Source organism: Mus musculus, chromosome 7 (assembly GCF_000001635.26).
Source record: "Mus musculus strain C57BL/6J chromosome 7, GRCm38.p6 C57BL/6J".
Taxonomy (NCBI): Eukaryota; Metazoa; Chordata; class Mammalia; order Rodentia; family Muridae; genus Mus; species Mus musculus.
The window spans coordinates 49,294,220-49,319,838 of record NC_000073.6 but is presented as its reverse complement, the minus strand read 5'-3'; the positions used below and the strand labels follow the sequence as shown (position 1 = coordinate 49,319,838).

At 47.8% G+C, this 25,619-nt stretch overlaps 1 protein-coding gene across 20 annotated transcripts in view; it reads right to left on the bottom strand.

The window, feature by feature from the left end:
- The window catches only part of Nav2 (neuron navigator 2), a 651,028-nt gene that overhangs the window by 290,252 nt on the left and 335,157 nt on the right, over positions 1-25,619 (bottom strand). For 2 of the 20 annotated variants that reach the window (XM_006541299.4, XM_017312396.2), the window contains exon 1: positions 15,281-25,363. The exons of 17 other annotated variants lie outside the window; for them this stretch is intronic. In XM_006541299.4, the coding sequence (XP_006541362.1) occupies positions 15,281-15,331 (51 nt within the window). In that variant the 5' untranslated portion in view covers positions 15,332-25,363. Of the gene's footprint in view, positions 1-15,280; positions 25,364-25,619 lie in introns of those variants that run through there. One more of the 20 variants, XM_017312397.2, reaches the window with a different exon arrangement.

Below are 25,619 nucleotides of genomic sequence, written 5' to 3'. Positions count from 1 at the left end.
ATGTCCCACCACCGTGACATGAATTTGAAGATGCTGGTAGTGTTCATTCTCTCTCTCTCTCTCTCTCTCTCTCTCTCTCTCTCTCTCTCTCTCTCACACACACACACACACACACACACACACACACACATGTATGAGTGTGTGTGTGTTAATGTGTATGTATGTGTGTTAGTGTGTGAGTATGTATGTGAGTGTGTACCTGTGAGTGTGTGAGTGTGTGTGTGTGTGTGTGTAGTTGATATCTGATCTGGTGTCTTCCTCTGTCATTGTCCAACTTATTTTTGAGAGTCTCCCACTGAACCTGGAGCTCACTGATTCAGCAAGACTGGCCCATGAGCCAGAAGAAACAGCCTGCACTGATATTGTACACATATGCCTCTGTGCCTGGCTTTTAGTGGATGCTAGGACTCAACTCAGCTCCTCACACAGCCACTTTCCCCGTGCCTGAAAACACAACAGTATTCTTTTCAATTGGCTAAGTCACGGAAGCAAAAGTGTCAGCCGATGCTGCCCCGAGTCCTACTCTCAGAAAAGGAGAGACCCAAGCAACTGTGTGGCACCGAGACAAAGCTGTGCTCGCTGACTCCACCACAACATCCTCACGAGCTGGGATGAGAGATGTGCACACGCTTCAATCTTCCAAACAGGCAGATGCCTCAAGCAAATGTTTCACATTCGGTTCATCTACCGCACTAAACTACAGAAGACATAGCCAAGGCTCAGTGATGTCAGGGTCACAGGGCCAGTGAGCAGCAGCTGGAACTCATACAATAGCCAGAACGACTGTAATATTGTATTGTGACATGTATGGTCACAAACACCCCACATGCTAACTCAGTCTTTTACATATCCCAGGAGAAGAGGGACCACGATTATCCCCAACACAGATGAGAAAAATAGAGGTCTGGATGGTTGTACAAGTGAGTAGTTGGGGTGGGCAGGGACGGAGGAAAGGAGAAGCTTTATTCTATTTCTTACATTACCTTGTACCCTGAGAAGTGCCGGTTATGCTCATTGGACTATTCTGTCTCTGAGAAGAAAAACTGAGTCCCGAGGTGCCTGAGACAACTATGTAGGGGTGAAAACTGCACTGCTCAAGTCTGTGACCTTAAGAATGGGTTTGGCCTGGAACTCTGCACTGAAAGTGTACAGCCCCGACCATATATGGCTCTCTGAACTAGGTCATCCTCCTTTCTGGGGAAGACTGTGAAGGCCATAAGAACATGGGCTGAGGCTGCTGTCAGGCTCTTCCCAGAGCTAGCCGTGGCCCTTCCGTGGCCCTTCTGTGGCCGGGCACTCGAGAGCTACACACAATGAGCGGCACAGCCCGGGAGATCCTGGGCAATTTACCAGGCCCTTGGTTTTTCCTTTTTGGCAGAGAGAAGGAAGTTAGTTGCCTTCGTGGGTTGCTTTGAGGTCATAAAAACGGTCATAAAGCATTTTCCCAGATTCAAAGTCCAGGTTTGCAAAATGCTGTTGAACTCAGCCATGAGAAGAGTAATCAGAGAAGAAGTCGGGGCTTTGCAAGATTCCCAGAAAGTAGTCTGAGAATGTAAAGAATCTTCATGACTTCTCCATGCTTCATGCAGCCGAGGCTCCGCTCCAGGGAGGGGCAGAGAGGCTCCAGGGCTACTGCAGGGCAACTAGCAATGTTCAAGACAGTGCCATGATGCTTAATCCATTCATAGGCTGTCCTGTCTAACACATTCCTCATCTACCATTAGACAGCCCATACTGAGAGTTACTCTATCTTTAATCTAGTCCTGACCGATTCACTTCTAAGATGAGACTTGGGTTAACTTCTCTTATATCAGCTTGCATGGATTCTTTCTATCTTTTATCCTATGTGCTTTGATGGAATTCAAGTCTGTGTTTATCTGAAACTCACATAGAGCCAGACAGTGAGCTGTTTTGTGTTGTCAAGCTACTTCTCTGTTGTTGCTCTGTTTGTTATTTAGAAAGAGTCTTGTGTGGCCCAGACCATACTCAAACTCACTATTTAATTGGGGAGGACCTTGAACTTCAGATTCTCCTGCCTCCCCTCTTTTTGGGTGTTAGGATTAATAGAATGCACCACCATACCCAGTTTTATGCATCTTGGGGATGGAACCCAGGGCTTTGTGCATTGCTAAGCGACCAACTTCCATACCAGTTCCAGTAGCAGTGAAGCCTGCAAATACATCATGCATTTGGCATTATGGCAGGGAGGGAGATGGCCAAACCTCTTGGGGCTGGTGGAGGGGGCAGGTCAAACCTCTTTATACCAAAGTTTTCAGAAAGTCAAAGAATGGGCCTTAGGATTTCCTTTTCTTTTTTGTCCTTTTGTTGTTTTGTTTTGTTTGAGACAGGGTTTTACTGTATACCTCTGGCTGTCCTGCAACCCACTCTGTAGACCAGGGTGGCCTCAATCTTCAAAATCTGCCTGCCTCTGTCTCACAAGTGCTGGGATTAAAGGTATGTACCACCACACCTAGCTGACTTTGGGATTTCAAGGGCTTAAAAAGCCTTTAAAAGTATTTATTTTAATAATAATTAAGCATACATGAAATATTACATTAAAAAATGGGTTGTCTGTTACTCACAACGATTTCTTGGGCATCTTGTCTCTGGAAAGCAATATGCTTACGGTCCTGAGAAACACAAAGAAGAGAACTACCATCATCAGCTGACTTCTAGTCTGCTCTTAACCAACTGTAAATCAGGAAGAGGGATGAAGAGCCAATTCTTAGTCAAGGTGTGTTTGTTGAGCACTAATCTTATCTGATACTGGGGATACCTTTGAAAGCAGTCAAGCAGGATTTTAGTTCTCAGAGGAGACCAGCACTCTGCCTAAGAACTGACATGGGTGGGATGAAAGAAGCAGCAGCCAGGGACTGAGATTCTGAAGACAGTACCTGTGACAGAGCAGAGGAGGTCTCTGGGAAGGAGCTCCATTTAGATGGCCAAGAGCCATGAATGAGAAGAGCCTGCTGGAAAACCCCCAGCATGGGAAAGAGCTCAGGGAATCCAAGGGAAAGGGGGTGTGGTCTGGTCTGTGAGTGGCAGGCGGAGAGGTAGGAGCACAGCAGATCCTGCAGGACTTTTAAGCATAGGTGAAGACATTATCGTCTACACAAAGAGAGACAAAGAAATGTACTTAAGGCAGGAGGGTAAAACAATGCCATTTCTGCGGCTGTCTAGAGAATGGACTGGAAGGAGTGGCTGATACAGGTGTCCTTAGCTGTGAGACAGTTAGACAGGGTTAGAGTTTAGGTCTTTTGGGGAATAATTTTGTTCTGGCTATGAGGCAATGGTATAAGGAGGAATCAAGGCTGAGCATTCAAGCTCTGTTTGAAGCAGTTGGTAAGAGGACAGACAATTTCTTACAACAGTTCTCAACCAGGGGTATTTCTGACACAGGGTCACACCTAGAGACTTTTGGACACTTGTTTGTTTTTGGTTGGGGAATGGGTATTGTTTGTCTTATTTTCATTTTTTTTTTTCTGAGACAGCATCTCATGTAGCCCTGGTTAGCCTTGAACTCCTGATCTTTATGCCAAAAAAGCTGAGATGACAGAATTGCCACCAAACACATCCCAAAAAGCAGATGTTAAGGGTGCTACTGCATGACCTGGGGGGCCTGTGAGACAGCCTTCAGGGACTTGTCTGTCAAGCAGATGTCAACCAGGACCAAGGCTGAGAAACCCTGGCTTGCAAGAGAGAAAGAGCAAAGGTAGGGGACTGTATGGGGTGGGGGCATTATTTAGCACTACATCTGGAATATATTACCCATGAAATATTTATGCTAAATTATCGTTGGCACCACACTGCTTGGAATGGAGCAAGCAAACGTCAGGGCTGGCATATAGGCTCTCTAAGAAGAGAGCCAGGAACACCTAGGGCACATGAGTCGCTCTCCTGCTAGCTGTACTATGAAATATTTTATAAAATCATGAAAATGTATGCCTTCACACTTACCCTTCACCCCATCTGTGACTTTCCCTTCCTAAATTCCACCTACCCTCTAGTCTGCTTTCAAGTCCCACTTTGGGGAATTTTTTCTAAAGACCTCCCAGCCTGCAGACAAGTCTTAATTTCTAGAATCTTCTCTTTAAATAAAAAAAATTATATTGTTTTAATTATAAACGTGTGTGATGGTAGAAGGGGGTATGCACATGTCTAGAGAGCCCATGGAGGCCAGAGGAAGGCACTGACCCTCCACAGAGCTGAAGTTGCAGGTGGTTGTGGGCCGCCTAACATCGGTGCTGGGAAGTGAACTTGAGTCCAATGCAAGAGCAATACGTGCTCTTAACCACTGAACCATTCTCAGATCTCTCTTAACTGTACCATCTATTTAGCACCACTGTTGATTCTCCCATGAGAAAAGGACTCAGCTAATCTTCTAATGTTCCCACCAGAGACTCTGAAGTCCAGACAAATTGTCATTTGTCCAAGATCATAATGATCTGAACCAAGTTATTCTGTTGCTAATGTCAGCACATCACAGAGGAGACTCCCTCAAAATCTCCAACCTCGGCTTCAGCAGCAGCTTCTGGGGGTTTTCTAAGAAGCCAGTCATCCACCTGGCATGCAGTTCACACACACACACACACACACACACACACACACACACACACACACGTCAGCTTTCAGTTCCTGCTGGGTAGGGTGTAGAAGTACGTTCCTTCCACTAAGTCTGCTTAGCTTCTCTATGGAAAGCTTGGCAGCAAGCAACCATGCTGGAAAGAAATGGAACTTTTCCCCTTTGCCCTCTGTCCCAAGTTCCCACTTGGGTTCCCAAGAAAATGACTCACTACTTGATGATCTGGGTTTTTTCCTCCATAACCAGGTCACTCTTCCCACAAGGGTTGTGCCTAATCTGGTCCAGCGAAGGTCAGTGTTAGCATGACCTCTGTGCCTGCACAGGTTCCTAATCCGCAATCCAACCAATGACAGATCAAAAACCTCTTTTAAAAACTATACTTTGCGGAACATATCCAGACCTAAACAATGTGGGTCATAACTAATGATATACCATGTCCATTGTATTAAGTTCTAAGAGCGATGCAGAGATATTTCAAATACACAGGAAGATGGGCACAGGTCATATGAAAGCACGCCATTTTACATAGGTACTTGAGCATCACAGATTGTGTTGTCAGAAGGGGTGTGGGTACCAATTCCATCTGGCTATCAAAGGGCAGATATATTTAAAGCCAGGCACGAGGCTCCATAAAGTCCCTTTCACTTTCAGGAGAGGCACCTCTGGCATCTTCAGCCTCATTCCAAGTCTACCTTACAGTCTGCAGGTGAGACAGATTAAGCTGACCCTGTTGACTCAAGCAGGGGAGGAAAGAAGGCAGCTTTCTCTAGGGTTCAGTCAGATTCTTTGCAATTTATCAACTGTCCTTGAGCTGGGGAGGTAGAAGGTGTTTAGGCCGTTTAATGAAGGCCATGGATTTTTGTCCCCAGGGTAAGAGGAGGGATGAGGGCACAGGCACTGCTTATATTGATTCACATTCCCCTTGTAACAGTTGGACCACAGTGTAGATAAATATTCTACAGAACTTTAAAAATGCTATGAATAACTTCCAACGTGGTACTGCCAAAACCAATCCATCATGTCTAGCTGGTTACTATCCGCTGCAACTCCCTTCTGCCTCACGGATCTCCCAGGACTGCAGTACACATTTCCCAGGCTAAAAGCCTCAGGACTCTTCAAACTCCGCTTGTCTCTGCTTGCCACGGACATCCAGTTGGCAGGCCTTGCCTGTGTGTCAAGAGAGGCACGCACACCACTGGCATGCCTTTCCTGCAATGCTAGCCTCCAGCTGGTGCTCACCAGAGAAGCCCTCCACAGTACAAATGCTGGTGGTGGGGGGTGGGGAGAGCAAGGCATCTTCATCGCCTTCCTATTACCTGGATGCAAAACATTCAAGACCCAGAGCAACGAGAAAGCCACCACTCCTATGATTTTGATGCCATGGAAATTCAAAGAGGATCATTAGCATGGCTGCCACTTCTCTTCCAAATGTGACCCCAAATGTGTATCAGAACTACAGGTCTTCATCAGATGCACCCCACCATCATATTCAGCAGGTGAATTAACTCCATATCCACTAAGCAGAGACCCACAAGCCACTGGCTTGTAATAACTTGATTCTGATGTAAAGGACATGGTGACATGCCCCAGTCTCAGTCCAGAATTACATTCTCCAAGGAGGGTAGGTGTGGTAAGAGGCATGCAGGGGACATATGAGGTAGCAGCCAAAGGACAGGTGCAAGGTAGACGTCTACATTTTCTCTTTTCCCCAGATCCACTGTGTCTGGGTTCACCCAGGAGCCATGCCAGAAGATTCCTGGAACTGCCCCCAAGCATCTAGCATATGCTATGTCACTGCAGAATCCTAGAAACACTTAACCAAAAGTTGATTGTGGAGTGGACCCCTGCTGGGCTGTGATCCAGCTAAAGCCAGGACGGAGAGGTTCACAGTTACAAGAGACTCAGGTCTTCCCACTCCATGGATTTAGTCATTTTAGTATGCTTATAATAAAAAAAGCCTGCATTGCATGTGATCACTCTGCACGCTGCTGAAAAATAAAAATGGTGACTTAACATGTAGCTGGTGCTGGGTGGCTTCTCGGGAATGGAAGGATGGAGCCCCTGCAGGTGCTATTGAGTCTAATGAAAAGGGCGTGGTCATTGGCTATGGATCTCTGCCCAGGACCACATTCTCCAAATAATGTAAGTATTGGCTCTTCTATGAATATGCATGTGCTAAGAAGGATGCAGAGGACACAGTCAAAAGCAAGGCATGTGAGGTGACATTCTTTATCCACAACCACCCTCCTGTAGACCCAGTCAATACAACTTGGCAACTTTTAGTTTATTTTATATGTTTAGGTGTTTTGTTTGTGTGTGTGTTTGTGCTGCACGCATGCCTGGTGCATCAGATCCCCTGGAGTGACAGATGGTTGTGTGTCACCATGAGTGCTGGGAATCAAACCTGTGTCATCTAGAAGAGTAGCCAGTGCTCTTAACCAACTGAGCCATCTCTCCAGCTCCAGGACTTTACAGTTTCAACATCATGGAATGGAACCAGACAGTCATTGTCAAGTGACTTGTAGGAGTTTAAGTCAATCATATATAGATTTGTATGTCTATAATATACAAAGCTTCTGGAAATAAGGGGCGGTGACAGGTTTCATACTCTAATTCCTCTCATTCACATTTTCCTCTCTTTGGCCAGCTTGCTGTTTGTGATGGTTTGTATACGCTCAGCCCAGGGAGTGGCACTATTAGAAGGTGTGGCCCTGTTTCAGTAGGTGTGGCCTTTTGGAGTAGGCGTGGCACTTTGGGCATGGGCTTTAAGACCCTCTTTCTAGCTGCCTGGAAGCCAGTACTAGCAGCCTTCAGATGAAACTGTAGAACTCTCAGCTCTTTCTGGCACTATACCTGCCTGAAGGCCACCATGTTCTTGCCTTGATGTTAATGGACTGAACCTCTGAACCTGTAAGCCAGTCTCAATTAAATGTTGTCCTTGTGAGAGTTGTCTTGGTCACGGTGCCTGTTCACTGCAGTAAACTCCTAAGACACTGTCCACAGAGGCCCACACGCAGCACTCTTTCCCAGGTATAAGGTGGCTGCTCATTCGTCCTTTACAGAGTGGGAAACACCTTGCAAAAGATAAAAAGGCAGGAGACACGTTGCACAAACCCAGGATGCTTAATCTAGAGCAGGCATGTTTGCCAAGCTTCCCTGGGCCAGAAAACTACACAGTCAAATGGTAGCTCCCTTAGACCAAAATAGGGTTCAACCTGGTATATTACCCAGCCAGAGAGGCGGTGGGTCAGCCTTTTAAGAGCTAAAAATTGCCATGTCTATAGCTCCCAACTTTCCCAGTGCAGTGGCCAGGCTAAACATTACTTGGTAGAGAGAACATCTACTACCATAAGTGTGCACCTTAAAAAAAAAAAAGATGCAATAAACTCAGTTGGTTTAATTTCCAAACATGAACTCATTGCTATCTCAGGAAATATCACTTTACTCTTTAGATTAAATGTTATTCCAAAGCCAGGAGGCATTCAACAGCGAGAAAGTAATGTACTTTTAGCTGGCTTCTCCAGACTCAAATTTCACCTAAACAAGTTTTATACAAAGATTAGCCAGGAGCCGGGTAACGGGATACCACAGGGTTACGTCATCCGCAGCCCATTTCCAAAGAAACATGGCTTTTCCAGGAACAGTTCTGAGCGCTGGCTCTTTCTTCTCTTTTTACCTCCGCTACAGAGACTCTCTGAGTGAGTAATGGCAGGTGCATGCTTGGAGAGTGGTCATAAACAAGAGGCCCGAGGCTGGTCCCTCTCTGAAGTGCCAGGCTGCGACACATGCTGCAGGGCCTCTTTCTGTCAGTAATGGCATTCCAGGATTCTCAGCCCTGGACTCTACGGTCCTTTCGGCCCGTGGCTGCTGAACACCATCACCCAAACAGAGGAGTTAAATCCAGCATCCTTGCCCTCTACAAGATTGAATGGGCAAAGGACTTGACAGATCAAGGGAGTGCAGCGCCAGAGTCCACTGCTCAGCTAAGTCCAACTCAAACAATAAATAACCTGCCTTGTGTTATCAGTGCCCTCCCAGGCTCAGAGGGGACAGCTCCTCACTTTAGCTTGATGACTGTATGACTCAGGCTCTGGACTGAGACTTCGATTGTAGTATCTCATTTAGCTCTGATGATTCCGCATGTAAAAGGGGGTTTTTGGCTTTTGTTTGTCCCATATTATCCCTTGTCGCAGGCCTGCCTACCTGAGCTCAACTCCCAGAAGGCATGTAAACAAACAAAAAAACAAACAAACAAAGTAAAATAAAATGGGGCAGGAGAGATGGCTCAGAGGTTAAGGTCTACTCTTCCAGAAGTCTTGAGTTCAATTCCCATCAACTGCATGGTGGCTCGTAACCATCTATAATGAGATCTGGTGCCCTCTTCTGGCATGCAGGCATATAGGCAAACAGAACACTGTATTAATAATAAATAAATAAATAAATAAATAAATAAATAAATAAATCCCAGCACTTGGGAGGCAAAGGCAGGCAGATTTCTGAGTTCCAGGCCAGCTTGGTCTACAAAGTGAGTTCCAGAACAGCCAGGGCTATACAGAGAAACCCTGTCTCGAAAATAAACAAACAAACAAAAAACCTTGAAAACAAGCCAGATGTTGCAGCACCCAGAACTCCTAAGGTGAAGTAGGAAACGGAGACAGGAGAATTGCCTAGAGTATGATGATCAGCAAAAACAAGAAAGCCCCTACATCAGCAAGTAAGAGAAAATCCACACCCCAAAGTTGTCCTCTCCTCTGCACATGTGCACGCCCACACTTGCATATGTATCATATATACACACAAATAATACCAATGACTTTGTTAAAAATAGACAAGTATACAGACAGGCTAAAAACCAAAACCAAACAAAAACATGACCACAGAAAACCTGCTGGCCGGAATGAGCAGTGTAGAGGAAGAGAGACAGCTATAACACAACCACCCAGAAGGCCTTGAGTGCCACAGACAAGCAGGGCTTCCTCCCCTTACAAGCTCAGCCTCACTAAAGAGTTCTGCCTGGGGATGAGACCATTGTTTGCCAGTCTGTAATCCTGAAACTTCATATGGGTGACAACTCCACCTTTGTCCCACCCCACCATGTTATGACAGGATTGAGTTAATAGTTTCGGCAGCAAGGACGCAAGGACAATCCTCTCCTACCTCCTAGCCATTTCAAATATCTCCAACACAGCTGTCTTGTTACCCTGTTTAAGCAGACCTGCTTCACCTCATCCTAACCCTGCTCCATCGCATCCTGGGTCACTGACTGTCTCAGTGCCTCTCAGCCTGCGACTCTTATCACATCCCAGCCAGCACATCTGCAGTGACATGTAAATCAGAGGGACAACCCTTGGGAAGAGCCCTGGGCTGGTGGCTGGCTGGGAAGACAGCAGGCTACATGTCCTAGATAGATTAGAGACCCTAAAGAAAAGCTTAGTTAGGCACATGTCTTCTGGGTGGGTGGCATATGATCGAGGTTAGGAATAGAAACCAAAAATAGAAAAAAAAATGTTTTGTACTAACTCCATACAAAAACAATTATGTCGGTAACGTAAGCAACAGCTGGGTCACCAGAGGGACTAATTATAAATCTCTATGCCTCTATTAACACAAAAATAAAGGAAAATGTGTAACCTCCCCAAATGTGATCCCAAATAGTTACTTGCTAATTTCAGGATTTTTGCTTTCCTCTCCTTCAATATTCCAGTCTTTACTGCCCCAGTAATTAACCAAAGCCGAACCCTCTGCATGTGCGATGGTTTCGAGTCTGAAATGAATAGCAAGGCTTATTACTCACAGCAGAGATTCATATGGAAGCATTCCTGTCTACCCCAACCTGGCTTCTTGAAGAAAGGGTGGAATTTCTTGCCCTTGAGCATTCAAGGACTAACAGAAAACAGATAGCGTTCAGTAGCCAGCAGACAGAAAAGTCTATGCCAGTTACAATTAGTGGAAAGTAGAGAAAAACTTGCAATGCCCAAGGGCAGAAATAACTGATATTTCCCAGCAAGAGATGGGAGTAACATAAAGTGAGTGCCAGTGAGCCTTATTCTAAAAAAAACGTAATTGAGGAAACGAGAAACAGCCTATTCAGAGAGGGGGGAGGAGGGGCTGACTGTGACATGGATGTATGTCAGTGTCGTGGTAATAATCATTTCACTGTGCACATATTTATCAAAATCATTTCACTGTGTACACACATGTCAAAACTATTACACTGAACAACCTTGGATGTCTATGTATCTGTCTGTCCATCTGTCCGTCCATCTGTCCATCCAACTATTTATCTACCTACCTATCTATCATCTATCTATCTATCTATCTATCTATCTATCTATCTATCTATCTGTCTATCTATCTATCTACCTATCTGTATTTGGCAATTATAGATCAAGATGGAAAAAGGAAATACCAAAGAGACGATCACGTTTATGTTTGGTATATGTATATGGGTAAATGTGCCTGCCTGTGTGTGTGTATGTGCGTGTTTGGAAGTCAGAGGTCAACTTGAATGTCTTGCTCTACTGCTCTCCATCCTGTTTCTTTTTTTCTTTTTTGGTTTTTTTCAAGACAAAGTTTCTCTGTGTAGCCCAGGCTGGCCTGGAACTCACTCTGTAGACCAGGCTGGCCTCAAACTCAGAAATCTGCCTGCCTCTGCCTCCCAAGTGCTGGGATAAAAGGCATGTGCCCATGCCTGGCTCCATCCTGGATCATAAAAATGCCTACAAAGAGAAACACTGCAGAGGGGACAGCTACGGCCATACACTCTTGCAGCCCTATCTGTGCCTTAGCACTGCTGGTCTCTAGGAAGCACCTGGGTCTCTGCACTGAGGAGCCCAATGCCTAGTCATTGTCCCTAGAAAACCAAAGGTGAGTCTTCTTTTCTGAACGCCGAGCCTCCTTTTGTCCTCATCTGGACAAGCGGGGGCCTGTTATCGAAAAGCTTCTAGTTTACAAAGTTGTAGGAAGATGAAATAGAATCATTGTAAAATCTGCAAATGAAAGTCACTGTGCACACCAGCTATTAAGGTTATTTGAGCAGTTCTTTTTTTTTTTTTTTTTTTTTTTTTTGGTTGGTGTTTGGGTGTTTTGGTTTTTGGTTTTTGGAGACAGGGTTTCTCTGTATAGCCCTGGCTGTCCTGGAGCTCACTTTGTAGACCAGGCTGGCCTCAAGCTCAGAAATCTGCCTGCCTCTGCCTCCTGAGTGCTGGGGTTAAAGGCATGCGCCACCACGCCCGGCATTTTAGCAGTTCTTTTTCTCTCTTCTTGCTGTGTAAAATTCACACTACAAGGAAAAGCTGGATAGAAAGAGTCGTGACTACTTCCCCAAGCTTGGCCCTGCTGGCCATTAGGGGTACTGCTCCCTTTTTTGTGTGGAGAGACACGTACACACTCCTGGATCTTGTACACTCACCTCCTAATCAGAAGGGCAGCTCTTCATCACCCACCAATTACCAGACCCTGAGCCTTAAGCCTGCTGCATCTTCTTCCTAATTTTCACAGCACCCTGGAGGATGCTCTGGTCCCTAAGCACCGACCAGGAGGGAGGTTGAGGTCTAGAAGTCACATGACCAGAGGAGATTACAGGTGTCCTACCACAGCCTGGGCTCTGTGCTCGCACAAACTGCAAGTGGGGGAAGGGTGCTTGCCTGGGTATCATTTCTCACGCCACTCTTACAGCTGGATGCTACTGCTTCTCCTCTGACACCAGCTGCTCCAGCAATGGCTTCCTTGCTGGGTGCTACTGCTTCTCCTCTGACACCAGCTGCTCCAGCAATGGCTTCCTTGCTGGGTGCTACTGCTTCTCCTCTGACACCAGCTGCTCCAGCAATGGCTTCCTTGCTGGGTGCTACTGCTTCTCCTCTGACACCAGCTGCTCCAGCAATGGCTTCCTTGCTGGGTGCTACTGCTTCTCCTCTGACACCAGCTGCTCCAGCAATGGCTTCCTTGCTGGGTGCTACTGCTTCTCCTCTGACACCAGCTGCTTCAGCAATGGTTTCCTTGTCTCTCCATGCCCCGCCTAACACCAGTGAATCCATGGGAAGGGAGCTGAGGGGTGACAAGAACGTCACAGATGCCGTCAACCTGCTGGCTTTGCCTAAGCTTATCCTTTCTCAGCAGGAGCTTCAGGCCCGAGCAGTCACCTCCTCTCACTTTCTTTCATTGAAAATCTACCAGTCACCCTGCAGAGATAACGCAGAGAGATCCAAACGTTGCCTCTAAGGACTCTTGGTCTTTTTGTTGTTGTTGTTAAATCCAATTATCTTTAAAATAAAACACGAAGCGAAACCTGCTCCCCTGTACATCCAGAACAGGCTTCTCAGGCCTTGGCTTAACTGACTTCGTGTTCATTGAACTGCATCAGTGATTAAAGGTCCGGTGGGTGCCCACCTCTGCTCCCTGCCCTGTTGTGGGTGGTTATTCACACACAGTTGACTTCTAAGATGTTCTCAGGAAACTCCCTCCTGCTGAGGGCCAGCAATGATGTCAAGATAAGAAAGGTTTGCTTTTCAGAGCCCCATCCCTAGACATTCACCCAGCAGCTCGGGCCAAGTGGGACCCTAGACTGTGTCTCATTTAGCATTGAAGAAAATGACAAGAAGCTTGACGGTGCCCGCTTAATCTACACCAGTGACTCAGACTCTAGGCTGGATCCTGGATACAGACTACGTTATAACACCTTTACAGGAGGACAGAGAACTGCAAAACCCTCTTACAGAAAAGGCAACGGGGTCAGATTTAGTAAATGGTAAGGTTAGAATTTAAACCAGGAGTCAGCTATGAGCAAAGGCCCTTACTGATGCAGTCCTTGGGTCCACTAAGGTCATATCCCTAGAAGAGCAAGTTCACAGCAGGTTGCTGGCAGCTTTGATACATTGATTTGCAATGTATGTACCGCCCCTCGGACTCTATAGAAGGGGCTGAGGCTCACTTGGGGGAACACATGAGCCCCTCTGAATTACACGACCCAGGCATGCATTTTCCTGTCTGGGCTCAGAAGACTATGGGGGTACCCGGGATAGTAATTGTTGCCTTGTGCATGCTAGCAGGTTGTCTAAGCTCCTCTATCCTTCCTCTGCCTGGTTGGAAGAGAGGTGCAGCCATCTTGGGTGGTCCTTACAGTTCATTTGAAAAGTGAGACAAGTCTAAAGACCCAGCCAGACCCAATAAAGGCTGACCCCCTGACCCATGCAGAAGAAAGCTCTCTCCATTGGATAAAGAGACAGCAAAGATGTCCCAGTTCTGACCTCAGGCACCTGCCACCAGGCCCCAGATGGCACGTACTGGTATGCTCTATGGTTTCCCTGCCTGGCACAGATTCCTCTTTTTTTCTTTTTTCATAAAATCCATTTTCTTCATAAAAACCTCTGCAGTTCAGACTGGACCCTGACTCTCCTATACTGCATTGCAGACTAGCATCTCCGACATGGCTTGAGGAGGAAGGAGGGGGACTCTGGCTATCCCACATCAGGCTAGGGGAAGGTTCCAGGAAAGGATTAAGGAGCTGCAATCATGACCCAGAGCAGCAAAGGCGCGTAATGTCTGCTTATGTTACAGCACTTAAACCAAGCTGTAAAATAGTAGCTTAAGGTTACACAGGCCAATCATAACACATGCAGGGTGAACACTAAGGTGCACTTGTCTAACAAATACTTCATTATGTGAAGACTTAGGCCCAGTGTCCATTATTTTGCTGGTGTTGTTTTTAAATAGCATCTTTAATGAGATTGCCCTAATAGGTAGGAATTCCAGTTTATCCATCCTATTTTCTATTGAGCTCTTATATATCAAGCTCAGAATGGGATCTGCAAAGTGGGAACCTTTCCCCCCAACCCCAAATGCGATGGGTTTATTTTACCCTGATCCACTGGATGCTGAAGGCACTGACCAGACCACAGCACTCTCTGACTTCTGGGGGAAAGTTTACAATCCCTGCCAGCCGAAACCATCAGATAAAACAAAACAGAGCAAACAAACAAACAAACAAACAAAAACTCCACCACATCTTAAGCCAAAGCCAGACAAACCTTTGGATCCCATTTCCTGCTTGAGATGGGAAAAAAAAAAAAATCAGCCCACCTGGAGCAGCAAGGAGAGCACTGCTGGTCTCACCTTTCCTGGGAGGGAGCAGCAGTTACTATTTGGAAATGGAGGGAGGGAAAAGGCGTCTGAAGCCTGCAGGCTTCTTGCAAGCTTAAAATGGAGCTACCACACTGTGAGAGGAAAAATAAGAAGAGGGGCTGCACGTTCCCACCTTCCAACCCCAAATGAGCTAGACCACAAGTGAGCAGCACCCATGTGCATCCGAAGAGACTACAACACAATGCTGGGCAGGGATCCAGCAGGCAGACCACGCTGCCTCAAGTCCTGTCTGGAGAACGCAGCTCTGCACCAAGGAAATGACCCTTGAGGTGCAACTGCAGAAGCCTCAGGAATTAATAGGTGGAAGGGATGGGGACATAAGTCAGTTCAGCTCTGCTTCTTGTGCGAGCGCGCGCGCGCGCGCGCACACACGCACACACACACACACACACACACACACACACACACATACACACACACACACACACATACACACACACACCCTTCAAGATAAAAAGAAATACCAACTGTGGATCGGGGGTTTTCCACTCCAGCAACAATTCAGGATGTCAGGGAAGAGACCACAGTAGAGCTTGTGAGTCTGCAGTGTGCCCTTACCAGCTTCATGGTGGAATTGTTCTGTTCCCAGCGCCACAGCATCACGCTCATCTTACTTCAGGGTGAGGAGGGTGGGGGAAGAGGAAAGGAAGAAGAAAAAAGGAGCCGAAGCACCTGTCGTTGGTCTGGCCCGGGCGCCAGGTCGTCCACCGTTCTGCAGCCCCTGGGGCATCCCTGGCGGGCCACCGAGGTCACTCCGCCAAGCTCTGGGATGAGGGGGGTGGAGGGGAACCAAGGCGGGAGCAGAAGCCCTGCGCTCACAACTCTTGAGTGCCGTGCTCCCTCTGCGCGATCCAGTAACTCCCCTAAGCCCAGAAAGCAGACGCTGGGGCCCCTGGGACTCCGGGTTGTGGTGAGGGAGGGGGGGTGCGGGGGGCACTGTCCACTGTCTTAGGGCTCCCGTGCAAGGGGAGCCGAGAGCAGCCAGCACAGCGGGGAGGTCCTTAACTCTTGAGAAGAGGGCGAGGGTAGGCGGGACAGCCTTGGGCAGGAGGGAGGGCTGCGATCCCGAGAGGGGGCTGTGGCTTCCAGGACCATTCTGGTTCTAAGCCAGGACACCAGCTCGTATCTCCCCCAACACGTGCTCAGCTCCATCTCACCTCTGCATCAAACTCACCCAAATTGTCCCATGGTAGTCACTGGTACCGGGATACAGCTGTAATCTGGATTTCAGCTGTAGGATAAACGCAGGCACACGGGGAGGGAGATTCGCAAGCGCGTGCGCGCTGAAACACACACACACACACACACACACACACACACACACACACACACACACACACACACACACAGTTTCCTGCTACGTAAAGGATAAAGCTTGGGTGTTTTCAAACACACCTGGTAGCTGCCAGAGAAAGGACTTCCGTAAACCCTAGAGGGGGAGGAGGGGACAGGCAGGTACCTGGCTTTGGATACTTTGTTTCCCCCTCAGTGTTCTCTACCTGCTGCAGACTGGGTCTGTGCTTTTCTTTCTGAGACTTCCGGGACTGGGCAGCTCCACGTCCTCTAATCCTAATGTGACTCTCCAGAGGTTCTCAGAAACCTTAACTATCCTCAGAAGGTTTAATGTGTTCAGAGAGTACCCCCCACCCCCACCCATAACCCTGGGCACCCGGACCTCAAGTCTCCTGTCTGGCTTGGGCAGCAGTAAAAGTTCAGGACAACAACAGCCTCCCCAGAACTGATAAGGCTGGGCCAAGATCCTTGGAAGTAACTTATGATACATTATTTCATGTTATTATATGTTCTTTTCAGCAGCCAAAACTTCAAAATGAGAGGAAGTGAGGAGACAGGTCCCAGTCTTTTGAAGAATGGAATTTAAAGCAGACCAAATAGATAAGAAAATATTTCTTATAACCGCTACCCTTCAGGATTTGATTTCTTTCATTGTTAGAAATAAATAAATATGTTTTTAAGACACAGTTTTCTTTGGCTTATCTACCCCATCCTCTTCTACCTTCCACCCCTGACCTTCCAGGCTCTACCAGTAGTAGCCTTTGTTCTGCTGTTAATATATTAAAGTCCTTCCCGCCTCACATCTGACAGTCCCTCCTTGGAACATTGTTCCTCTAGATTCACCTGTGTTCTCATCTCTGAGGTCACCTTCTCAGAAGGCCTTTTGACTTTGGAAATGTAGCAACTCCGCTACCGCCCACTCTTCTCTATCCCACCAGTGTCATTTCTTCACTCCTAGGCTCATTGCTAACTCTGCTAACAGCTAAGTCCCAACCCTCACTAGCTTGTTCTCCTACAGTTTCTGTTCTGCACTTAGTGCTTTGCCACAGTACGTGGCCTGGAGTGGAAGTTACACAGGTCTCTGCAGCTCAGGGGTAGGAATATACCCTAGAGGGGGGCAGCACAGCACACATGATATTTGGAAATGCATGTTTTGTATTAAAATAGACATATAGTCAGAAGCCAAATCTTAAAATATCTTTATTTTCCAGATCTGAAGCTTGGCCACTCTTAGTGGCCAAGACAGCAAAACAGAGGCTGTCTATTGCTGTTTTATGTTTTAATTTAGAGGCCCATGGTATTGGGGAGGAAGGCTGGCAATCAAAGTCTCTGTGTAGATGTTACCAGCGCAGGGGCCCATGAGTTCTCCAGGGAAGCTGTTATAGGCTCAGCACACTTCCTAGGACACTAAGTCACTGCAGAGTCCCAGCCACAGGCAGCGTTGCTAGTCAGGAATGGGAAGCACCACTCACTGTGCAAGGAGGGAGAATGGCAGGGTCACTATGTGCACCTGGCCAGTGTCAATAAAGGGACTCTAGGGATAGCTTGTCCTTCCATGCTTGTATGTGATAGGCAGATGTGCTAGCTCTTTCCGCCTTGAGTCTTTATGGTGCAGCGCTCCCCTGGCTTTGGGTGGTATGGCGAGAAGCTGGAAGAGTCCCTCTCAACTGTGTGACTACCTGGAAGGAAAGACACTGTGCAAACACACTGTACAGCTAGGTAAAGCCTGTCACTGATGAGCACTTCTAGGGCTGTGCATACATTTCTTTCTCAAGAAAAATAAGAAGCATCTCAGGGGGGGCACCCATACCAGGGGGCCCGGGGGTGAGATGGCATGTCAGGGATGGAACAGTCAGAATGAAGATCCCTGGGTGGCAGAAGCTGACAGTTATCTGTTGGCTGAGGCCAGCAAGGTTCTTGCAAAGGAGGGTATCATCTACCTATAGCTCATAAATTAAGAGCAGGGTGTCCAAATTTCTGTTTCAGGATGACCACTGTAGTGACGGGACAGGCTTGAAACGGTAGAGGCTGAAGAGAGAAGGAAGAGAATTGAGGTGATGAGGGGTGGTAGCATGAGTACATGAACAGCAGACATGTGCAGCCACGGCCAGTTGTTCAAGTGTACTGTGGGTGGCTCCTGAGGGTGACAGCTGTGAGTTTACCCCAGCATATCTGCAGACACACACTTTGCCTTGGCGAGTGATTCAGTACCTACCAAGCTGCCTCCACCACTCTGTCTCTTTCCTCTTGTTTTCCTAGTCTCCAGCCATGGCCTTTGGAGGAGGTTAGCCTGTGTGGACCACGTGGGACAATGTTCTACTTGCTCCCCGCTGGTGGTCTCTTTTCCAGTCCTGGCTTTCTGACCTATCCCCTGGGCCTGTCAACTCAGTGCTGACACTTATAAGCTGTGACAAGCTCTCCTACCCCACCCCTGTCTGTGCCTGCTTAGAGCCTGGGTCTGCTTTTACTGTGCTGTGTTCTAGAACATTCCATCCCTGCATCACACTACTCAAAGCTCACAGACTCCCTCCTGCTCACTCTGAGTTTGCCTATCTGCCTGGTTCTTCTAAGGATCGACTCCAGAGTGAGTCAGGGTTTGGGGCTTTTGATCCACAAGGCAAAGAGAAGAGGAACAAGACCAGGAGTAAAATGGTTGATGGCCCGGCAGCCCAAAAGCTTCTACTGCTCCCTCCTTGGGAGAGAGGTGCCCATCCATGGGGTTGCTCCCTTCTCTCCCACACCAAAGTGATACACATTTCTTCGATCGCCTAAAGTCTGTGCCTGATAAACTAATCTATGTCCAGCTGTTAGTAGCTTAATGTGTTTCCCAGAAGCCACACTTGCGTTTAACAGAGGTCTCCTACTTTTTCAGTGAGTAGTGAGGAAAAAGTGCAGATAGGGTGGGGGTGGCTAGGGGAGCCTCTTCAGACTGCTCAGAACACGTGCCTTTTATATGGTCCAGGGTGACCATGGAAAGAATCAGACTCAGCGTGCTCATCCAGGAAGGAGAAGAGAATAAGCTTGGAGACCTGTGACTGGACCTGAACAGGAAAATCCCCTAGAAGTTCGATGTACCCTCTACCAGTGGGTACCCTCTGCCAGTGGGCATCCTGCATATCTGTGGCTGCTGAGTGTGACACAGGGCCCTTTTTGAGGACTAGACACAGCAATGCTGAGAAGGACTTTGCAGATCTAAGATTGACTCAGAGAGGGAGTCTCTCCCAGATGGTAAGCTTTTTAAACTAAGTGTTATGAGGGCCTGCTGGCCTGACCGGCTTCCTCTATCTAAGTGACTACTATATTACAGTCAGGAAACGAAGTGTCCTCCCGGAGACAAAGAAGGTAACCTGTGTGCAGGCCTTTCCACAAGAGGCGTAAGGAGTTACCCCAGTATGGAGAAGGGTCAAGATCTTGGAATGAAAGAGATGGAGTGGAGTGTGCTGGCTCACATCTGTGGTGCCAACACTTGAAAGGCCGATGCAGAACATCTGCCAAAGAGTTAGAAGCCAATCTGGGCTACATGGCGACTTCTACCCCAGCCTGGGCTATAGAGTGAGACTAGGCCTAAAAAATGTCTTGGGGGGATGGGGAAATCCAAGGGAAAAAGTGTATAAGAGTGAAAATAAAAGCCTTATGGAAACATACAGACCGACAGCTGGTCAGATTTCAGAACTAGAGTCAGACTGAAGGAGTACTAATTCTCCCTGATGGAGGACTCATAGTCCGCAGCCTGGGGACAAGGACCTCCAAGAGCATAGGAGGCGCTTTCTCCCTGTCCACCAGCCTTTGGGTGACATGAGTCTCATTTCAAAAGATCAGTCTGAGGGCATGGGGACTGCTGAGGTCATAGGACTGGGAGGGTTTGAGAGCAAGTTTTAAAGCTTTCAGGAGAGCAGACAGAATGTCACACTGACAAGCCCAGAAATAAATGACACCTCCCTAGCAAATGCTGGGCCAGCAAGGGACAGTCCTTCAGCTCCCTGCCTGTCTCCTGAGATGAAGTCAATGCAAAACCTCTCCTGCCCACACATTAAATGCCACCACCTACCCTCTTCCCCAACAGGGCTGCTGGAGTCACTTCCTGCTCGCCACACCATCCAGACCCTCTTCTCTTGCAGTGGCAGGAAGTTAGGCAGTGACAGAATTTCTAAGAGGACAGTATATTCCACCCCCCCCCCCCCCATTTTGAAGCCCTGGACTGCTTTCTCTTCTGAACTAGGCTGCGTGTTCTCATGCATCCATGAAAGTGCCCAGGCTGTTCCCTCATCCTGTGCATGGCTGTTCCTGACAGTCACTGCCCTGCCAAATGGTATAGCTGTGACTTTTCAGATCTAGGACAAAGTTAACTCTGTTGGTGGAGTTCTTTCAGGTCCTTCTTCCCATTGGAACTGCCCATCCCTCCTCTGTGGTCCTCACTAATTCCTCTACCTGCCAATGTAGACAGTGTTGACACCATCACCTCTGGGTGATACAGTCCCTCTGAACAAATTCTCTATCTTACCCAAGTGTACACTCAAGTGCCCGACTTGCCATTAGCGAGGTTAGACAGAACCAGAGAGTCCAGAGTGGAGAGGCTGAAGGACACTTAAAGATCACCCCATTTTATTTCCTAATTTTCTGGAGGAATCTGGACCCCTTGTATAGGAGTCCTTTCATGGTATCATAAAAAGGTACTAGAGATAAACTCAAGTACAGGGAGGCTGGAAGTGCTGGGCCAGATAGCATCCAGGGTGGCCAGGTAGGATGCATCAAATCCACACAACCATGAGGTCTGCAGCCTCACCATGTGCTGGGCACCCAGAACCCAGGCATTTCACAGGGGCTAGAAAGCAAGGCTGGAGAGTAAGCCTGTGTCTTATGTCTCTCCGGACCTACTGCTGTTTTGAGCACAGTCTGTGTTTTGAGAAGAGTCTGGGGATGACGGAATGATTGACTGAAGACTCACTTGATAGCTCTGGTGTAGGGGCTCTGTTTTGGCTTATTGGAGGCTGACAGATCTCCCCAGAGCAGGGCAGCATACTTCTCAGCCAATCTCAGAGTTGCTAGGTACCCCTGGTATTTATTTGCTCAATTCCACACCTCAGGCCTCAAGGCTCCTTCACGACCCTCCCCCGCCATCACTTCAAGGAAGCAGATAAGGCTTGAAGTTGTGCAATCTCAGGGTGACCTCTGACCCCACTTTGAAGGGCCCCTGTGTGGCCAGGCCTCCCTCCCCCCACTGGCCAGGAGTGAAACTCCTAGCTCCGACCTAGCTAAAGGTCAGGGCTGATGACCTTCGGGAAGTGGCTTAAGGACTTAGTTTAGCTTTCTCTGCCCACTCAAGTGAACCAGAGGTTCATGTAGGGCAAAGGTAACTGGCTGAAGGAAGAACTATGAGCCCTGACATGGCAGTGTGGGCCCAGAAGCCTGGGAAGCTCTCGCTGAAGCATGTAGGGTTGCCAATTTACAACTGACAGCAGCCCAAGCATGGCTTGTTCCGAACAATTTTCAGAATTATTGCTTGGAAAGGAATTGCCGTCTTGGAGTCCTCTGGAGTTGTGTTGGGTTGCTGGGCTCTGTTTTCTGTGGCTACGGTTTAAAAGGGGAGAGGATGGGGTGGCTGTTGATTAGGTATTCACTACAGATCTGCCTTTTCACTCTTGGCCAGATCTGGTTCTCAGGGATGAGGATTGGAGGTTTAAGAAGCAGCCTCTCTTCCAGAGGGATGCTTATGGTCAACGCTTCCTGGAAACTGTTGGGGGACAAGCCCAGCCCAGCATAGCCCTGTGAGCCTTGGCTGTAGGGAATGCACGGACTTCTCGCCCAAAGAGTTTGTGGCTGAGCAGCTAAGCACTCACAGTGGAGAGGAAGTAGAAACGAGTGCCTGGTGGAGGTGTGGGAAGCCTCCCCTGGGACGAAGCAGTCGGTAGGTAAGCTAGTTACATTTCTCTCCAGCACCCTTTCCTTCCAGGAGGTAGACAACACACATATGCATGCACACATGCAGACACATGCACATGCATACTCATACACACACTCGGGCACCCACACATGCATACACACACACACACACACACACACACACACACACACACACACACACACACACACACACAAGTGTACACAACCTGCTCTTAGGGTTTTTTTTCTTCCCCAGCCCAGGAGAGGGTGCTACAGATAGAGCTGGCACCTGGGTCTGAGCCTCAGGACACAAGCTGAAGATAAACAAGAAGAAAGAGACATGGTCTCAGACAGGGGGACTTCCTGTATGGAAATCAAGAGAGATGACCCACCCTGGAAATCCCAGAACCAAGTCTGTTGTTCAGCAAAGGCTACCTCTCGGGTGCAGCTGCTGCCTGCCTTTCGCTTGCCCATCGGCCCCTGAAATGGGGCTGGTCATTGTTAGCACTGCTGGCTTGGCCTGGGCCTTTTTAGGCAGTCCTCAGTTCCCACATCAGAGCTAGAGAATAGCTCCCCAGAGTCAGCTCAGCCTTCACTGCAGCCTGTCCCTCCCCACAACTTCCTCCTGGTCATGTTCCAGTGAACATGAACACCAAGAACTCACCACAGCCCACTTTTGTGTTTGCCAAGGCCTTGTCAGGTCAGCTACCCTGGCAACTATTCTTTTTTCTTTTTCTTTCTTTTTTTTTAAAATGTTTTCATGTGTGCATGCTATGTGGATGTGTATGCACATTTGGAGCAGCATATGGAGGTCAGAGAGCAACCTTGGGTGCTGGATAGAGGTCTTCCACCTTGCTTTATATAGGGTCTTTTGTTTGCTGCTGGGTTTGCCAGGCTAGCTGGCCTGTGGGTCTCTGGGGAGTTCTCCTATCCCCACCTGCCATCTTGACAAAGGAATGCTACCCAACATTTTTAAGAATGAAAAAATTACATTTTATGGGTTGAGTATGGTGGTGTATACCTTTAATGCTAGCACTTAGGAGACAAGGGCCAGCCTTGTCTACAAAAGTTCCATGCTAGCCAGGGCTAAGTACTCAGACTCCATCTCCACAAAAATGTTCTGCAGGGAGAGAAAGCAGCTATCAACAGTTAAACATGGGCCAACAAGATGGCTCAGGGAGTAAATGCACTTGCTACCATGTACACAGTACATTCATTCATTAATTAATTTAAAAATTTTTGAAAAAAAAAATCAATTGAAGGCTGGAGGATGGCCTGGTGGTTAAGAGTACTGGCTGTTTTTCCAGAGGACCCGAGTTCAGATCCCAAGCACACATGTGGTGGCTCCTGTGGGTGCCACCTGTAACCCCAGTTTTGGAGGCTCTGGTGCTCTCTTCTGTCCTCCACAGGTACTAGGCACGCATATGCTCCAAGTTACATACATACAGGCCAACAGTCATACACATAAGATTAAAATAAACAAATATTCAAAAAAGTTGAGTGCCTTTCTCAGAGTCACACAGCTACAAAGAGAGCCCTCCTGTGTTCCTAATTCATCTGGCTGCAGGGCCTTCCTCTTAGCCCCTGAAGTTCTGACTCTGTTCAGCACACACCACTGTCATCACATAGACCAAGGGTCCATACATAAACAACCCAGACCACAAATGTGGTCAGCTGCACGGTTTGGGACAAGTAAGAACTGCCACCCTGTCTGGTGGCTTTGCCATCATGGTCTTTAATGATTGACGCTCATAGAGAAACTCCATCAGAGGGTCAAGATTCATCCTCTGGCCTTGCAATACCACCTATCCTAGCCCTGTGACCTGGGGCAAGCCCTGGCCTCGAGGTGGCTCAGTCTCCTCTGTCTCAGGAGCAAGGCCATTCTCAGCTCTCCATCTGTTCTAAAAAGCCGGGAAGACCACGTGCCAGAGTCTTAGAAACCATGAACTCTTAACGCTAGTTCCTCAAAGGTGGCTGGAGGAAGAAGCTAAGCCTGCCCAACAGCTCACCATGTGTCTTAACTGTGCAGGACTTCAGGTAGCCTTTACTGGGGGTGAGGGTTCTGGGGCTTCATGAAAGAAATGGGGAATGGGGTTCAGAGGCCATCTTACCTATGGGTCACATTCCTATCACCCTGTGTCCTCCCTAGGAAATGCCTGGAATTAAAGATAGCACCAAACCCATACCCGCTACATTTTCCCTATAACATATGTTGATGATGAAGTTAAATTTATACATGGCCACAGTTAAAAAAAAAAAAACAGCAGTGGTCAATAATAGGAGAGAAGAATTCTAGCAGACTGAAGCAAAAGTCCTTTTATGTGACTGTGTGCCCTTTCTCAAAATGTAGAATTCTTCATGTAATACCTTCAGAGCATAGTTGATGCTGGTAATTGATTGTTTTCCCATACAGGGTCTTGTTAGGGAGCCCTGGCTGACCTGGTAATTTACTATTGAAGTGCAGGCTATCCTTCTGCCTTGCATTCGTGAATGCCAGAATCATATAGACATGCCCCACCAGAACCAGAGGACAGGACGGTGGGCAGATGAAACTGCAGAAGGCAGGTCTGTGGGTAAGGCACAGCTACTCTGCTTTTCAAATATATTTGACCTTAGGACTCTCGGGGTAGAGATTTTAAGGGGCCGCTGTAGAAAACACCTCAGGATGTATTCTCTCCAGGGCAGAACCTGGCACATATTTTCCCAGATTGTTCCCCACTTCAGAGCAACCACCAGATGCCGTCTGCATCACCCTTTCATTTTCCTACTATCATTTGGGTCTGCAACAGACATCAGCCTGCACTTTTACTATTATGGCTTTTAATTCAGGGCTCGAAGAATGCAAGTAGAGAAAGAGACCATAGTACTCCATCAGAACCATGACAGCAGACCTTTGGTGGCCGCCCTCCCCCTGGTCCTGTGTCTTACACACAATCTGGTTTGTATCTTCAGGCTCCTACAGAGTCATGCCAAAAGCCAATCACTCACAATGTGTGGCCTGTGTTAACACCAAGCAAACTGCCAGTCTGCACATAGCCCAGAAACAGTCAGAGTTTCAGTGCAGCTCTGTGTGACTTTAGCCTGGAGCCTAGCATAGGTGTCTATCTGCACAATGTCCATCCTGTGGAGGGCACTCAGGACTAGTCTACCTCAGGACAGCCAGAGTAAGCTTCTCAGAATAAGACTTCAAACAGTAGTACCAATACCAGCCTTTTATCACCAGTGTGAGCTCCTAGACACCACTCTATACCTACTGAATGAGAAACCTGGTGGCTCACAGCAATTTGTTTGAAGGAGTCTAGCAACTGATTTTAGCCCTTCTCCAGGATGGAGAGATGACTTAGCGATTAATTGCAGTTGCTGTTCTTACAAAGGACCTGTGTTCAGTTCTCAGCACCAACATGGGATGGTTTAAAACTTCAAAGCTGCCTGTAACTTTCTCTGTCTGTCTGTCTGTCTGTCTGTCTCTCTCTCTCTCTCTGTCTGTCTTTCTCCCTCCCTCCCTCCCTCCCTCCCTCCCTCCCTCCCTCCCTCCCTCCCTCCCTCCCTCCCTCACTCCCTCTCTCCCTCTCTCCCTCTCCTCCCTTCCTCTGCATCTACCACTTTCTGTTGGCCAAGCTAATCCGATTCTACTTAATTCAAGCGGAGCAGGCAAATGGCACAGAGTTTAAGAAGGCAAAGAACCCTTTCCTGTGGAATGGCCAGGGAAAGGAAGCCCTGCTTC